Source organism: Pogona vitticeps, chromosome 1, assembly GCF_051106095.1.
Source record: "Pogona vitticeps strain Pit_001003342236 chromosome 1, PviZW2.1, whole genome shotgun sequence".
In the NCBI taxonomy this organism is placed as follows: domain Eukaryota; kingdom Metazoa; phylum Chordata; class Lepidosauria; order Squamata; family Agamidae; genus Pogona; species Pogona vitticeps.
The window spans coordinates 148,481,328-148,499,915 of NC_135783.1; the positions used below are offsets into that span (position 1 = coordinate 148,481,328).

General features: G+C 40.8%; 1 protein-coding gene across 1 annotated transcript in view; it reads right to left on the minus strand.

The window, feature by feature from the left end:
• RANBP17 (RAN binding protein 17) overlaps window positions 1–18,588 on the minus strand; it is a 308,485-nt gene that overhangs the window by 135,966 nt on the left and 153,931 nt on the right. The window contains exons 15-16 of the mRNA XM_073002881.2: window positions 7,005–7,078; window positions 649–733 (exon numbers count right to left, since the gene is read on the minus strand). Of these exons, the coding sequence (XP_072858982.2) occupies window positions 649–733; window positions 7,005–7,078 (159 nt within the window). The remainder of the gene's footprint in view (window positions 1–648; window positions 734–7,004; window positions 7,079–18,588) is intronic.

Here is an 18,588-nt window from a genome sequence, read left to right on the forward strand (position 1 = left end):
CATGATAGCTTACTCATTAAATTAAAAGCATGCTTAACTATAGCCATCTGAATGCTCATTGGAATCTGCTCTGAGATGATGTGGGCTACAACTTCCATAAGCACCAGTCAGCTTATGTAAAAATTTGTAGTAAAATATATCAGTAAGGCTTACTCTTGGTCTGTGAAGAGCCTTAGGCATCTAAGCACCATATATGGGGTGAACTGGAACAAATCATTTTTACTTAACCCAACGGGTTTAACTATTGCTGTTCATGAATTTCATTTTCAACTGGCCACTTCCACAAACATTTCAAGATATCAAAACACATACAGTATCTACTAATTTTCTATTAAAACAGATCATTAAAAATACAACAATCAAGAATAACAGTGTTTTTTTAACTGATCCCCACTATTAGTTCTCTTCAGTTTTAACCCAATATCCAAGTTCTACTGGCCAAATCAAAAAGACTGAAACTCTCAGATTAATTTGAAATGACAATTGTATGCAGAAAGAAAAAGAAAAGCTGAATTAATATTTAAATATGAAATATCCCTATAGTTATTAAAATGGTTTTAACATTAAAAAAATGTAAAGAGAAGAGTCCATATTCTGCCATATCCCAAACAGTCCAGTGAATATACAATCTAATATACAACTGAAAGGATATCCAACAGAAAGGTCATTTAGGAACTGAAGAGTTCTTGAAATCACAGGCTCACATCGTCCCCAGTATTTAAGGTTTGTAACACTAGAATTGAAGGAAAAAGGAAAGTTTTACAAAGAGCTCCTATAGTCAGATATAAATTTAAATGTATCTATAAATTATTAGGAGAATATTCTATTATGTCAATTCATCAACATATTATTTTAAAAAGAGTTAATATTGCACAAACGTAAGCATAATTGCCTACTGCTATATAATATTCAACAGTTCATGTTTCCCCATGCACTTATAAACATTTTCATTACTTTATTCCCAACTCTGCACTGTTTCACCATTTTGCTAGAGAGTTAAAGCATTATTGGTTCTGATCCAAAGACTGTGTTGGAAATTCAGCACAGAGACAGAGCCTGTGCAAAGGCATCAGTCTCTCAAGGAACACTGTGCCAGACCCAGCTTTGTGCACACAATGGGATCACAGACAACAAGAGCAAAATGATTTCCGTGTGCTGAACTCCCTACTCGTAAAAGGACATGCTACTCAACCGGACCACAGCTGCTGTTGCCAGAGTAAGGAAGTGAAAGATACTGGTGAATTTCAGAAATCTTTTTTGAATTTTCAAATTTCAATTTTGTGAACTTCACAAGAAAAATGTGTATGCATTGATAACATTTTTGCAATGGTTTCCATGAAATCAGTGTCCAAAGCAGTTCTCCATGAAAGTTATCTTGCGTCCTGGGTTGTCTCACTAGCATTCCGTATGATTCTGCCTTCCAAAGGTGACGACAGAACAGCAAACAATTGCAAGTCATTTGCAACAGTTAACTTGCTGAAAATTTTACATGAAGAAAGGAAATATACCGTTTCATTTGCAAGCACTAAAGCAGATCAAAGCCTTAACAGTATATCTCTCTTTGGGTTTTAATCTCATTTTATTCCCTTTTAAGCCACGCCAAGTGGGAAGGCAGTATTCACTTCATCATGCGGACAGTGAACATAAAACATTAAGTGCTTTAAAATAGTTTACTGCAGAACACAAATAAGTGCACAAATAATTATGGCCATATACAGATAAATTATCACTGCACAAGAATGGAGTGATGTTATTGTGCTGGCAGAGCAAATCAACTGGCTAGAAAGCAATTCTAAAAATGGGGGAAAGCTCAAACAACACATTATAACTTTGACACTGGACTTCAGATAAGCACCACATTTTATACAGATGTATCTGACAGTCTGCTCTTGCTCTGTGCCAAATTTGGGGAAGTGTGGGCAAAGGGTATTCAAGTTATGATATTTTAAAAACACAGCTGCACTGCCATGAACATGCAACATTGACTGTCCCTTGATTTAAAACAAATCAAATCATTTGAAAAGACCAATCTTGCTTATCTTGAAAGAAAATGATTGGCCACACCCATTTTTTTCAATCTGTAAGAAATCCAGCTTGTAGGGGCTGAAATACTGATAATCAAAAAAGACCTTTCAAAAGGAAAAAGCAACCACTTTCATATAAACTGAGGATGCGTAAAGCATGCTTAGGCCCAGGACAGGTCCAAAGTAGATACATTGTTGCATCTTCCTGGCCAGAAAAGATGTTTGGAGGGTAATGAAAAGTCATAAAAACTGACAAAGAGATTTTATTTGAAGAGTAAAAAAATCCAAAGGCTTGCTTAAAAGTGACAGTCGTCCAAAAAGGGACATTTTGCCATATATCTCCAGGGTATTACAATTTTGTAAGTCACATTCAAAGTATTTCTGCATTACAAAAGCACAGAACAGTTGCATTTCCCCAATTCTGAGTGATTTCAGAAAACATTTCTGAAACCAACCTCCTCTGATTCCCGCCTTCAAGGGAAAATTAGCTCTGGGGCAATCTGAACTTTAGACTCTGTCAGTGAGGATCCAATTAGATGACTCTCAAGGGAACTTTTAAACTTCTTCCTGGCCAAACAGGCACTGGTGCTGAGAAAGAATTCTGTGTTCACTTCTAAAAATATTTTAAAAGATATCTGAAAAACAGAGAAATACATTCAGAAATGTAGTTCAAACTGTAAAATTTCTGTCTTTTGCTCTCTGGCTGGGGATGGTCTTACTTGATGCTAGTAGAACTTTAGTGCCTATGCTCTGTCATATTTCAACCATTCCACTCATCTTGTCACTGTACAATTGCCAGATAATTAAGAAAAAAAATCTCCAAAGATATTTGCCATAAAGTCACTTCTGATGTGTGGTGAGTATATGAGTTAATGACTTCCAAAATGTTCTATCATTAACAGTTCTTCTCAGATCTTGCAAACCATCTCATTTTAGATTGTTCTTTCCTCCTATTGTCCCCTTCACAGCCATACAGTAAGGTCTTTTCCTGTTCATTCTGCTCAACCCTTGCAAACTAACAGCTGTGGCTTCCTTTATTGAGAAAATCTGTCTCATATTAGGTCTTACTGCCTCTGTACTGTCTTTTCTGTTCAGTTCTGTATTTTTATTATATGTGCATGGTAGGATAGTCTCAGTTTACTCATTTTTGTTCCAGTTAAGAGTCAGGATTGACTTGACTAAGCACTCACTTTTCTGCCTTTCTGTTTCTCTATGGTATCTGTAAGGCTCTCCTGAACATCTCATTCAAATGAGTTGATTTTTGTCCCCATGTTTCTTCACAATCCTTCTTTCACATAGTATGGATTATTTTGATCTTGCTTTGCAGTGACAATATTTGCTAACTCACAGCATTTAGGTTTTTTTTTTTAATTTCAAAAGGTGAAGAGACATATTTTAGAAAACTTGCATGTTTATAGAGCTTTCGGTCCGATACAGCTTTTCTTCCTCAGCTTGCCTAACTCAAGAAAAGGAACACAACTTTTCAGTATACATTCTGCAGAGCAAGCATGCCAACATTTGTTTACCTTAGAAGTTAAAAGGTGTTTCTGTTTTCCAGGAAATTAAATTCTTCAAAATCCCTAGTGTAGTGGTGCCTTGACTCACAAACGTCCCCACATGCGACCATTTCGAGTTACAACCAGCTCCGGCCGCAAAATTTTGCTTTCACTTGCGGCGGAAGCTTCCAGTTACAAACAGAAAAACACAGGGGGAAAAGGTGGGGAATTCAAATTGTTAACCATTAGTAGGTGAAGAGGCTGCTTCTTTGTAGCTCTTTTACCCCAGCAGTTAGAGTGAGTGCAATCTGAGGAGACTTCGGACTGCCTGGTAAGGTGCTGCTTCATGATTTTTAAAAACTGTTCTGGGTGGGTTTTGCAGTGTGGTTTTGGGCTGGGTGGTGGGATTATGTTTCCATGCTGTGATGGGTCTTGCAGGGTTTGTTTGTTTTTTGGTGTACCCCCCATTTCCAATAGATGTTGCGGGGTTTGTTTGCTTTTTGGGTTCCCCCCCATTTCCAATGGGTCTTGTGGGGTTTGTTTGTTTTTGGGGTTCCCCCCCCCATTTCCAATGGGCCTTGCACGGTTGGTTTGCTTTCTGCTTTGCTTTTTTTGCATTTCCAAAGGGTCTTGCATGGTTTGTTTGCTTTCTGCTTTGCTTTTTTTTTTTGCATATCTGAAGGGTCTAGCACAGTTTGCTTTTCTTTCCTTTTTTGTTTTTTCTTCATCTGGAATGGATTAATCACATTTCTGATGGGTCTTGCAGTGTTTTTCTTTTCTTTTTGGTGATTTTTTTCTTCGGCCGAATGGATTAATTGTATTTCAATGCATTCCTATGGGAAACGGTACTTCAACTTATGACCATTTCAAGTTACGACTGGAGTTCCGGAACCAATTAAGTTCGAAAGTCGAGGCACCACTGTACTTATGAATGTTATATATTGTGGTTTTGTATTAATGATTCAAAAAGCCAGGAAATGGCCCAACATTGCAGTACAATATTGTGCCCACACTGCCAGTAGGAAAAAGGATGCCACGTTTCACATAGCAAAGGGCAGCCTGAATCCTGACAACACTAATGGCTGCAGTCAAAATGGTCTACTGGATACCCTCTTATGCGCACTACCATTCATACTTGTCAAAAACCAGTCCCGACAATTGCTTTGTATTTGGGTGAGAATTCAGGTTCTTGGATTTTCTCTTGAGTGGTTATCACTTTGTAAATGCTTTCCATATTGGGCTGGCTTTGAAGATCATTCAGGAACTTTGGCTGTTGCACAATGTTGACCAGGACTGGTTAAAGGGAACATCTGTCTCTCCTGCTACAAGAGTTTTACCAACTCAGTATGTTTCTGGGCATATCTACCCATTCATCAATTTATTTAAAATATTTTTACCCTACCTTTCCCCTTAAAAAAGACTGAGGGCAACTTACATCATTTAAAGGCAATATTTAAAGCTAAAAACCATAAGTATACATTTACTAAAAAGGATCAAACAAATATCACACTAAAAGAGAGTAAACAAAAGCAACACCAAAACACATCCAAACCAGTAAGCTACAACAATTTGTTTAAAAAAAAACCCCACTCACACAGCCAGTCACTCAGGGAAAGCTTGCCTAAAGAGAAAGTTCTTCACCTGCTTGCAGAAGGAAAGCAAAGATGGGGTCAGCCTAGCTTCCTGTGGGAGGGAATTCCAGGGTTTCGAAGCAGCAACAGAGAAAGCCCTCTCCTGTGTCCCCACCAAACGCACTTGTGAGGGTTGTGGGCCTAAGACTACAACTTATAAAGCTAAAGACATTTTGGGACAAGCTCCCTTATGAGCAGTCCAGTTTCAAGATTCATAGGTAGGGCCTTCTGTCTGTTCTGCCAACTTAATCTGGTGTCTGCAAGTAATACAATTCTGGTCAACAGGTTTCTTTATTTTCAACTAATGATCTTAATGTATTTTTAAACTAGTACATTTCAATTTATAAAATGCTATTTTATCTTATGTATTTTATTACTGTTTGAAACATAAGATATAATATATTGTGGAGTAAAGTTTTAAATAAAAATATAACATAAATATATTTCAGTAAACAGTAGGATTCATTTATAAAAGTGTAAATTACTGAACACATGACCTAAGGATAAAAAATATGCCAATGTTAAGGTTTCAATAATACACAAAAATTATTTTTAATATAGGAAACTCTAGTGGTAGCAAAGGAGACTGTAGACATTCTTAGTAATAATGAAAACTGAAGAAAATTGTTTGGTGTTATGAGAAGAAACCCAAGAAGTCTCGGGAGTTCCCATGCCATCCCTCGTGGTAATAATATTTTATGTGTATATAGCACTTCCAAATGTTCAAAGCCCTTCAGATGTGTCACTTAGCTGTAATCCTATCATGGCCATGTAAAATATATCAACACTATTACTGGTATTTTCCGCACTGTAGATAGAGGAAACAGTCAAGAAGAGCTGGTTCATCCAAGGTCACTTATTGAGTTCACAGAAGAGTCAAAATTTAGGCCAGTTACTTCCTAGCCCAATTTCCTAGCCGTTATCTGTTCCAGTTTGAGTCATACATCAATATTTCACAAAAAAGCAAGTACTAATGTGTGCTTACATTCACAAAACTCCAGTTTGCATAATTTAAAGATTAAAGAATTCTGTTGCTTCACTGAACACAATGTTGTTTCAGCACCACTGAACAGCACTTTTATTCACAACTAGGGATGGATACAAAGTGTTGGTTCAGCAGCTGATGCTGGTTCATTATTGGCACAAGAGGTGTTTGGCGCTCCTAAGCCCCACCTCCTCCTGTGGGTGCCCACTCAGAGGCAGTGCCTGGATGAGGCAGGGAAGTCAGGCTGCTGCCTCTGAGTGGGCGCCTGCCAGAGGAGGTGGGGCTTTGAAGTGCTGAAACCCTGTTTGGCCAATAAACTAAGTGGCAGAAACTACAGAACCAGCAGTGCTCTCATGCTTCATATACTCTTTCCAGACAAGGATTTTGATCAATAAATTAAAGTGCTATCTAGACAGTCAAGATCTTCTGGAGAAAGGCAACAAGTACTTTTTTCTTTGTTTTGCAATGTGTTATGTCTGGCACTTAAACGAACAACGTAAAAAAAAGTTACAAGGCTGACGGTGACTAGTGATCAAAATGGGTTAACAACAGAACATTACTGACTATGGGAATGGAGAATGTAGTACTGTAAAGATTTATGGAATGGATACACATAAAGCATCCCTCTTTAAAAAATAGGGCATGAAAACAATAGTCTCGATTAGAATAGACTCATTATATCAATGGAATACATATAATTGTTAACTTACCAATTTCCCAGTGATTACATTGGTCTCCTCTAGTTGAGAGGGGTTAAACTGGGTTTAAGCCTATGACATTAAATGTTAGCAACATTTACATCAAGTTCATAGTTCAAATCTTTGAAAAGCAAAACCACTACAGAAAGATAAATCAGATGGAGACTCACATTTTTGCCATAAATGTTTCTAGAACTTGGTTGTCATCTGTTATTCCCAAGACTTCTGACATACGAGCATAAACCTGAGAGGGGAAAAATTAAACAGTAGCATCTTAATGAATGACCTTCTACCATTTTCAAAACATGTTTTATCCAGAGCAATTATCATTTTCATTGCAGCAGGTCCTGAGCAAGCTGGCTCTGTATGTTTGTGTGAGTTGTTTTCCACTTCAGTTGTATCTACATTAGCAAAGCAAAGTGTGCTGCTTATATACCGCCCCATAGCACTTCAAGCACTCTCTGGGCGGTTTACAATTTAATTATGCAGGCTACACATTGTTTCCCCCCCCCCCAGCAAGCTGGGTACTCGTTTTACCGACCTCGGAAGGATAGAAGGCTGAGTCAACCTTGAGCCGGCTACCTGGGATTGAGCACAGTTTTAGCTGCAGTACAGCGGTTTAACCACTGCGCCACGAGGCTCCTCGTGGGATGTATCACTTTCAAAGTCTGAACTTATTATTTCTATTTCTCCTCTTACCTTCTCCTATTTTATAATCTGCTTAAGTTATACAGGAAAAAAGGCATTCCTTTTGGAGAGAAAGAGAATGTAACAAAGTTTATAACCAGCTTCAAATGGGTAGATGGTAGCAACAAATGAGCCACCTGTCATGTAGTAGCTTCTGCATCTGTCCGTGAATACTCCACAGTAAGGCTTATTTAGTTCACTTGAGGCCTGACCTTTGATAAGGGCACACAGGATTACAGCCCTGGTTCTACGGGCTTGCAAATTAAAAGAACGTTTGTCTAGGTGCAACTACACCTGCACAAATGTGCTAGATGTCCTGCCCAATGCACCTGTATTTCATGTTCAGAAATATGTTAGCACAAGTAGGTGGGTGTGGGTTTTTTCTTTTTGGCAAATAAATGTTTAGCACTAACAAAAGAGGCCTAAACAGAATGTGCAAATAATGTTAGTGTCAGAAAATTTAGCATCTAGCCCTGCCAGCCTTCTTCAGTCTCCAGAACCGGTTTTTAAAGGTAATGTATATGAGGGCAGCAGGAGGGACTGCACCCTTTCCACTTGTGTCCATGGAAACTGCTTCATAATGCACAATGACAACACTGGATAGAGTCTATTGTTTTTACTACACTAGAAAAGATTCAAATCTGCAACTTCAGATTAAATTGTAAACACTTATATAAAAAGAACATGCAATATATCAGATTATTTCTATTCAAGGCTTATAGTTCTGTGTAGAATCACATAGGTTTTGAGTAACAGATTTTTTTTTTTTTATTAAGGAGAATAGAGGTGTAGCCGTAGTTCTTTAATGTGGGTATTCAGGGCACCCCCGCAACAGATCTCAATTTTAATATTTTATATACCACTTGCAACTAATTTCTCAAGAATCACCTATACTAATGTGTTGAGCAAAATGTTATCTCAGGATTGTTCACCAAATTTATAATCTGCTTTAACTGCTTGCATAAAATATGTTAAGATCCATATGTGAACCGAAAGATCAAAATGAGAGAGGGAGGGAAGAGGAAATTTATGTGCTAGGGAAGCATATTGTCAGTTAGCTCCCAGATTAGAGCTTAACAAATAAAGCACTAGGATAGATGTCAAATTTAACAAAGAGCACCCCTTTAATCCACAGTTATCCTTGCAGCTCTTGCTAGTCCTTTTTATCATGCATTAGCTTTGATTCCTATTATCCCATCAAGATCCATGTCAACACTTATCCCTAGAGATGTCCCTCAACTACTAGAATCTGACAGCCAAGCTTGAGTGCTAAACAGGATCATTACCTCTTAAATCTATTTATCTGAACCACTGAATGAGTACATTGCTAAGCTCATTAAGAACAACAATCTAATTTGTTTTCACATGTGACAGGGTCATTTTAAGTACCTCTATGGGAAACATAGCTCATCTATGCCTTACAGAACAGAAAACCACTGACACTGACACAGCTAAGCATAAACATCATGTTTATTAAACATCTAAACCTGTACAATTTTGTACAGAAAACTGTTATATCCTGTTTTCTGCTGTACGACATACAGAGAATTATCATTCTTTCTCACAGCAAATGCAATTCATGGGTGCCTGATGTCTGTAAACTGCCTTGAATGCTATTTCTTTAGTAGAAAACTGGGGTAAAAGAAAGAAAGAAAGAAAGAAATTGAGCTCAGAAAGGGCCATGGAGAAATAAGAGGGATGGATCAGGATGCCTGTGGGACTTCAACAATGCAAAATTTAAATAATACTAAAAGGGGGGGGGGGGGAGCAGCAAGACCATTAAGAATAATCCATGGAAAACCGAGCATGCTCAGCAGCCACAGAATGTGAAGTGTATGCTGAAAAAAAATCAACAATGCAGAAGGAAAAAAATTAAATTTAAAAAAAAGGTAGCAAAATATCAAAAATATTCCAAGGAAAAATGAGGATGCTCAGTAGGTACAGAATGTCAAGTGTCTGCTAAAAAAACAAACAAACCCCAGTACATTTTGTATGGTGGGAAAAACAGAACATAAATTATGTCTGGTAATAACCAGACATAAATCACAACTAGAGTAGGCCATGGAATGAACTGAATTTACATAGGGGTTGACTCATCAAATTTCCCAAGTTCAATGGGCCTATTCTCCTTGCAACTCATTACTGGATTTCAGCCAGTGAATCTTTGTCTCAGCAGGAGATCAGGGACTGTGTTGTCTGCTATGAATGTGACTACGAAAGATTACAACAGGTCCTCCTCCTCTATGTCCGAATCCTTGCTCTGCTTGGGATACTAAGGACACAAAAGTAGGTCCCTAAGGTATGAAATGCACAAACTCTGAAAGTATAAGCCACATATTTGGGAGTAGGAGAAACTATGAAGGAAACAGAGACGACTTTACGTACAGGCCCCTGTTAACTAGGACTGAGAACCTGTGGAAGTCAGGTGGGGAAAGTAAGCAGGGCCATCAGACACAATCTCTATTCCACCCCCACAATTACAGACCTTGAAGTACAGGACTTAATCTCTCCTTGTTCTTACATTTCTCGGTCTCATTCAGATAATGAGATAATGAATCTCTCAGTTTGAAGCATAACCCTCGTAACACATGTCTAACCTGGGACCAAAGGGAATCAAAAGGTTTGGACAAGATTTATTATACTTAATTGTAGTTTTTAGAAGAGTTAGCCATGTTAAGTCTCTGCTAGCATGGCAGGTAAAAAACAAATTTAAAAACTGTCAAAAACACGGTGGCCCCTCAGAGACTAACAATTTTAATGCGAGCTTTCATGGACAAGCCCATTTCTTCAGAACTCTTATTCAGACTTGTTCACAAAAGCTTGCATTAAATTGCAGCATTTAGTCTCAACACTTTTGTCTTTTTAAACTTTTTGGTTTGTTTTTGCCTGACAATATATTAAAATTCAGTTTATTATTTTCCAGAATCACGACACAAATAATAATAATGGGTACAAAATCTACAGCTGAAATCCTGTATGTACCATATGCCAAAGCATAACCTTCCATCCATTTACCCTGGTAAATAAAGCACTATTGTTGCAATTCTCGGAGCATGGACATACCAAACCAATGCACATACACATGTACACACACCGAGAATCACAGCAATACCATTTTGTTTATCACGGAGGAATGGACTGAAAGTTATGCTTTGGCTTATACTACAAACAGAATTTCAACCTATATAACATACATATCAGTTTAGGAACACAGTATGCTCAGTGGAGGACAGGTATCAATATCCACTTCCACCCAACCCATGTGGCACACACAAACATACATACATATAGCATTTACAGCCTAAATAAGAACTAGACTTCAGTTAAACACAAGATTCAAAAATTGCTTCTATACAAACATATGTTCTGATAAAAATGCTTTCTTTCTTACTAAGGTTAGGATCAGTAGGTGAAATATTGTCCAATCGTATTATTTGTAAAAGAATTCATTTAAAAAATACCATGAGAGACTGCAATAGAAAAGACTGTTCTTATTTCTTCAGTAAGCTAAAACTATTAGCAACAATTTTGCAACCCTACAAAGAATAGAGGAGACAGGGAGACATATATAACCAACTTCTGAGGCAAAATTGCAGAAATCATTGTATTTTAATTTCATTTCAGTTTGAGAAAACACAATAACCATTACAGAAATTAAAGTTTTACTACCATATCATTCATATAATCCTTTGGCCCCAGATACATTTAGCTAAGAAGCAAGAGTTAATTATGTCGATCCTTAAAATGTGAAACATATTATAAAACTAGGAAACAGAGAATGGGGGTTCCTAAAGGTTGTATGGATATATAATGACAGTTAGAGAAATTCAATAACAGCTCTGTATGGAATGTACTCAGAAGCACTGCATGAAACAAATTAAACTAGAACAATGAATCCTTCACACTGTGCAAATAAGAGAATACCAGAAATTGTTGATTCTATATGTTCGTGTGGGCTATAATAATGAATTAAGAATTTGGGCAACAGATTTTCACAAAAGCATAGGAAAAATGGTTATCTAGAGGCATAGCATAAATGTTTTAGATTTTCTAACTTCTTGAACTTTATTCAGGCTCTGTAGAAGAAAGACTGTACTACTACAGCCCCAACACTAGAAGTATTTCGTTATCAGATAGGTCAGGTCAGTTCAGTCTCAGATCAGCTAAATTCAGAAGACAAGCAGAGCTGGCCACTCCATGGGAGGCTGTGAGAAAAGAGTAAGAATGACTTCACAAGACTGATAGTGAGAAGGGCATGTGCCCATTTAGATAATTGCTTCTCCCCAACAAAATAAAGAACAGCAGCTCCCAAGAAAAACGACTCCGTACTCCCTCTGATGCAAAGACAGAGTGGTGTAGCATTTCCAGTTGTGGATAATGGCCAGGAAAGCATGGATTCAAATCTCCACTCAGATCTGGACACCTTGGATAACCTTAGGCCAGTCACTAACATTCTAGCTAAATCTATCTAAAGAAGTGCACCAGTAAATAAATAAAACTAAAATTAATTGCTCATTGGTGTCGGGGGTGGGGGATGGACACGTAAACATGCAAATGTAGTTCTAAACAGATGTAAGACTGGTATATTTTACATGCAAGTATCCGGAAAAAAATAACAGGCAAAACAAGAAGCAACGTTATGAGATGTACAATGCAAACACATTTTCATTGTGTTTTCAGTGTGGTAGCCTTGGGTTCTTTTTAAGGAGGAAGGCAAAACAAAAATATATAAAATAAATAACTAATAAATAAACATGTGGTGAGACCTCCAGCTTGACCCCCTAGAGCTTTAAGGATACAGTTTTAAATTCATTTTACAGGCCTCTGGAACAATATTCCTATCTACGTACTACACAGGTCCCTTTATTAAGTATTTTAACTTTTTATTAAGGTAATACTCATACTTAACCATTAAAGCAACTCTGAAAAAAATACTGAACCTAATTTTGACAAGGTGGTATGGTGAGAGTCCTGCCAGCACAGAAGGCATGTGAAATTAGGGAAAGATCTGTTATTCTCTCATCCCCTAGCTCACTTCCCAGTCAAATTAAGAAGACTTTTTTAAGCAGTCGTGCCAATAAAAGACAAAACTTCTGCACACAGAGAAATTCAGAGTGACCAAGAGATGGAAGGTCCTTCACTCTCTATAAGGACCTTACACCACCCCCTTTCTGGTGACTTGTAGATGGAGGAGAGGAAGCAGAACGACAGCCTTCTTCAAACACATGGCCCTTACCATAGAGCAGCTCCTGTCTCCCAAACACCACCTAATCAATGAATAGCAGATGCACTGATTAGGCCATGGGCTGATCAAAGCAAAAAAAAGATGGCTACTTCACACTAGACTACACATTCATGTAACTTAGGAAAGACAGAAAGCTGACATACTAGCTCATCCGTATGTTCAACAATGGCTGGCAATGATTCACACAGGAATCTTTTCTAGCCCTATCTGGAGACACAAAGTGAAACTTCAGACTTTTTATATAGAAAGCTGTGGTCTTCACTGACTTCTCTTTGTTCCTCTCTTTCCAAAATCTGTGTCTCATCATAGCTATTTTGACTTTGAGTGCAGCAGGTCCAAACAAGGATGCTATGTTACATCTAAAACTGTCATCTAAGTTTTTCTCCTTCCTGCATTTCTTTTTCATTTATTTCACCTTGAGCAATCTCCTGTAACAAGCAGTAGTTTTCATTTCTCATTACATGACTGGAATATTCTAGTCTTCTATATTTTATGATTTCTTGGTCTTAAATCACTTTAATACTTCTTCACTGGCCATCCTCTCAGTCTAGAAATTTTCAGCATCCTGTGATAAACCCATATTCCAAATGCTGTTTTGTGGGTTTTTTTTTAAAGTAGCCAACCGGGTTACAGTCCATGATTTTATGTCATACAGCAGAATATGTAACACACTACAATGTATATTCACTCAGACAATTTTAAGTTTTTGTGGCATATTACTTTCTTCAACTTACAGAAGCTATAACAAGCCATCTTTATTTCAACTTTTATTGCTTGGTTATGATCTCACTATTCATTCAACTAAATGCAATTGTATTTATATTTGTTAACATGCTCCATATTTTTATTTTTAACTCCATTCTCAAGCAGTTTGTTACTGATTACAATGAACCTAGTTTTCTTACATTCAGTTTTAGAGTGTTAGATTACATCGTTCATTGCCTTAATGAAGCAACTTGTCAGCTAGTAACATTGTTATAATCCACATATTGGATATTCTTGTTAACCTCTTCTCTGAAATATTTTATAAATACCACAGTTTTAGTTTCAGAAGAGGTAGCCATGTTAGTCTGTGCTAGCATCTCAGGCAAAACAAAAAGAAAGGTTACTTACCTGTAACGATGGTTCTTCAAGTGGTCATTCTGTGAATTCACACAAAGGGTTAATCCCAGCGCCAGCATCGGTCCTCTTGGAACATTCTCTAGCTGCAAGAGAAAAGTAACAATGTTTAGGACTACCCCTACTGCGCACGCCCAGCCTAACCGTCCCTCAGTTCCATTTGTCCGCCACAGGTACCAGAATCTATTAGAGATACCAGTGACAGATAGACAGAGGGGAGGCCGGGCGGGATTGTGTGAATTCACAGAATGACCACTTGAAGAACCATCGTTACAGGTAAATAACCTTTCTTTCTTCATCGTGGTCTTCTGTGAATGCACACAAAGGGTGATTAGCACGCTTACTAACCGGATGGTGGGCTGTCACTGAAGAACAGATGTTAACACTGCTCTCCCGAATCTCGTCTCATCTCTTGCCCTCATGTCCAATCTGTAGTGGGTTATGAAGGTAGAGGCATTGGACCAGGTAGCGGACCGGCAGATGTCAGGCAGGTCGACGCCACGCAGTAAAGCAGTTGATGAGGCTATAGCCCTGGTGGAGTGGGCCCTAAGTCCCTCTGGAGGGTCTCTGCAGTTGAGCTCGTAGGAGAGAGTGATGGTAGATACAAGCCACCTAGAGAGTGTCGACAGCGAGGCTGGACAGCCTTTCTTTGGACCAAAGTAACAGAGGAAGAGCCTGTTCGCCTGTCTAAATTCCTTGGTTCTAGACACATAGAAGGCCAGGGATCGTCTAACATCGAGCATGTGGAGCATGCGCTCAACATCGGTAGCCGGAGACGGAAACAAGGTTGGCAGAATCAGTGGCTGATTCACATGGAAGTCCGAGACCACCTTAGGGAGAAACGAAACGTCCAAGTAGAGCATAACCTTGTCCCTGAAGAATTGAAGAAATGGCTGATCAGAGCGAAGCGCTGCTAATTCACTAGCCCGGCGAGCAGATGTTATAGCCACCAGAAACAGTGTTTTCAAAGAGAGCAGCTTAAGGTCACAGGTAGCCATGGGCTCAAATGGAGGCCTAGAAAGGGCATGTAGGACCAGGTGAAGGGACCACTGTGGAATCGGTGGACGGATAGGAGGTCGAAGATTAGAGAGGCCTTTCAAAAATGTCCTAATTGTAGGGTGAGAGAAAAGCTGGGAAGAGGGTGAGCCTCTGGGTTGGAAGAAAACAACCGCTGCCAAGTACACCTTGATAGTCGAAATAGTAAGGTTAAAGTCAAACACGTAACGCAGGTACTGTAAAAGCGTGGAAACAGAGACAGGGGACGGGACGAGATCCCTCTGCTGGGTAAACTTCAAAAAACTTTTCCACTTGTACGCATACAAGCAAGACGTGGAAGGCTTGACGGCACTATTCAAGACTTCCTTGATCTCGGGACGATCTTCCACGCTGTCAGGTGGAGCGTTTCGAGGTCCGGGTGAAGGACTTTGCCTGCCTCCTGGGTCAACAGGTCGGGCCATAAAGGGAGGGTTCTGGAGTCCACAGCCATCTTGACTAGAGTGGGGAACCACACCTGTCGAGGCCAAAAGGGTGCGATGAAAATGGCCGGAGTCATCGAACGTCGGAGTTTCACCAGGGACCTCTGTATCAACGGAAGAGGTGGGAACATGTATAAGAGGCCCTGATTCCATGGAATCATGAATGCGTCGCCGAGAGAGTGTAGGCCGAGGCCGGCCCGGGACGCATACCTGGGGCATTTCGCATTCCGAGGGGATGCAAAACGTCCAACACGGGGGTCCCCCACCGGTGGCAAAGATCCTTGAAGACCAGAGGGTTCAATTCCCATTCGTGTGTCTGATGTTGAAGTCTGCTGACAGTGTCTGCGACTGTATTGTCCTCTGTGGCCACATGAATGGCTACTGGATAGACATGATGACGGTAACACCACTCCCAGAGGAGGATGGAGAGGTATAGGAGTGATTGAGAACGAGTTCCTCCCTGCTTGTTGACATAATGCATTGTGGTAGTGTTGTCCGTCACTAGCTGAACTCCGCGGCCCTGTAGAAGTGGAAGGAACGACCTGAACGCCTTGATGACCGCAAGCAGCTCCAGGTGATTGATGTGGAACATTGCTTCCTGTGGAGTCCAGAGGGCATGAATGGTGTGGTGGGCGCAGTGTGCCCCCCAGCCGGACGGACTGGCGTCCGTTGTGACTTGGGCGGTGAGACGGAGTGGACGAAAGGGACGGCCGACCGTGAGGTGAGGTGTGTACGTCCACCACTGGAGCTGTCTGACTAGCTCCGGCATGACACGAAGACATTTCCTTTGGCTGTCCACCATGGGGTCGAAAAGAGCCAGGAACCATGACTGGAGCGACCGTAGCTTGAGACGAGCGTGGGCTGGCGCCGGTGTGGTAGAAGACATCAGGCCGAGAAGGTGTTGGGCATGATGGGCTGTCACCCGGCCACGTGGTTGGAATTTTCTGATGGCTCGTTGTATCTTGTGAATTCTTTCTGGAGGGAGAAATGCACGACCCTTTACGGCATCTAAGCAGACCCCTATGTATTGTACCGTTTTGGAGGGGATGAGCTGGGACTTCTCTTTGTTGACAGTGAGTCCGAGATTGAGAAGGAGATGCAGGATGAACCTTGTGTCTTTCAGGGATTGTCTCTGTGACGTGGAGACCACTAGCCAATCGTCCAGATAAGGATAGACGTGGATGCCCCTGAGACGAAGGTAAGCTGCCACTGGGGCCATGACCTTGGTGAAAGTTCGGGGAGCTGTGGACAGGCCGAATGGCAGGGCCTGGAATTCGTAAATTGTGCCCTGAAATATGAACCGAAGATATTTGCGGTGGTCGGGGTGGATAGTGACGTGAAAGTATGCGTCCTTTAGATCTATAAGGATGAACCAGTTGTTTTTCTTCAGCAGGTGCATGATGGACTCTAAGGTGAGCATTCGAAACCGTCTGGGTCGCAGGTAAGTATTTAGGAGTCTTAGATCGAGAATGGGCCTTATGCCTCCTCCTCTTTTTGATACAGCAAAATAACGGGAATAGAACCCATGTTGTATGTCGCGAGGTGGTACTGTATAGATGGCATCTTTTTCCAAGAGAGATGAGATTTCTTCCTCTAGCGAGGGATCAAAGGAGGAGCAATTTATGAAGCCTAGCGGAGGAGATTTTATAAACTCCAGCTGGTAACCGTATTGAATGATCCTTAGAGCCCAAGTATCGGTTGTGATAGCAGACCAGTTGTGTAGAAACGGCTGAAGACGGGTGGTGGGTGGTGAATGAGTGAGTATGGGAGGACGAAAGTCAAAGATACTGTTTTTGTTTTCTCCCAGGTGGCTTAAAGGATTGACGACGGTGAGACTGACGAGGCTGGTATCCCTGAACAGGAGGACTGTCCGGAACGTTGTTGAGGTAAGTGCTTATAAGGACGGTATTGTTGAGAAGGTTGTTGATATTGACTGTAAGGTTTACGCCATTGAGGTCTTCTCTGTCTAGACTGAGTTTGAACAGAATAGGACTTTGCTGTCCTCTTGGCTTTGTGGAGATCCTCTAAGTGGGAGTCAGTCTTTTCATTGAACAAGCCACTAGCATCGAAGGCGAGGCTCTCAACCTTAGATTTGACATCATCCAGTATGTCTGCAGAGCGTAGCCAAGCATGTCTTCGGATAGTAATGGCAGACATAAGAACCCTAGCAGCGATCTCTGCTGCATGGCGAATGGAGAGGCGTTCATGTTTGGATACTGTCTGAGCCTCCTCATATGAATTGAGAAAAGCTTGCCGGGTGTCTTCAGGTATCAGTTTCAGCCCTGGCAAAACTTTGAGCCAGAGCTGTTTGTGATAAGCCCCTAACACAGTCTGGTAATTGATGACTCGGAGCAACAAGGTGATGAGGGAGTATATTTTTCTGCCTATGATTTCCAGTTTTTTACCTTCCTTGTCAACGGGGGTAACGTGAGCCTTGGCAGATGGTCTGGAGCAACTTGTTTCTACAATGAGTGAATTTGGAATTGGATGCTTGAGCAGAAACTGGGTGTCAGCCCCATGAATTCTGTAAAAGTTCTCTGTGCGACGAGGAACATTTAGAGTATTCGCAGGCTGAGCCCAGAATTCCTTAATGGCCTCCATAACCACCGAGACAAAAGCTATACTGGGAGGAGCGGTGCTATCCTTCTTAATGTCCCCGAAGAATAAGTCTTCACCCGGAGGTGAAGGAAGATTCAAGTCTAACTTCAGGGTTTTTGCAAGCCTTGACATCATCTGGGAGTAGCAAGAGAAGTCCTCAGATGGAGAAGACGCGTGAGGATCCCCAGTGTCTGAAACAACCACATCTCCCTGAGGCAACTCATGAGGTGGCAGGGGCAGAGGTTGTTCTTGATCGGAGTCAGAGGACTGCTCTGTGGACACCTCATCTGGGTCCGAGGAGAAGACATCCCTTTTCTTTTTTGGAGGTGGTCTTTCGACACCGACTGGTGCTGTCTGAGGCTGTGACGGTACCGCAGTCGATGCCGACGTTGAAGGTACTGGTTGCGGTGCAGGGGCAACCGGTAATGAAGGGAGTTTAGCCCCGACGCGGATAACTCGACGTCGACGTCGAGGACGGGTGGACTCCGACAAAGAGGATAGATAAATGTACCGGATCTTTTTATGATGTCGATCCCGAGACTCGGACGTCGAAGACGAGGAAGTGGACCTCGAACAACCATGTCGACGTCGATGATGTTTACTGTGGGGAAATTGTATGCCTTTAAAATG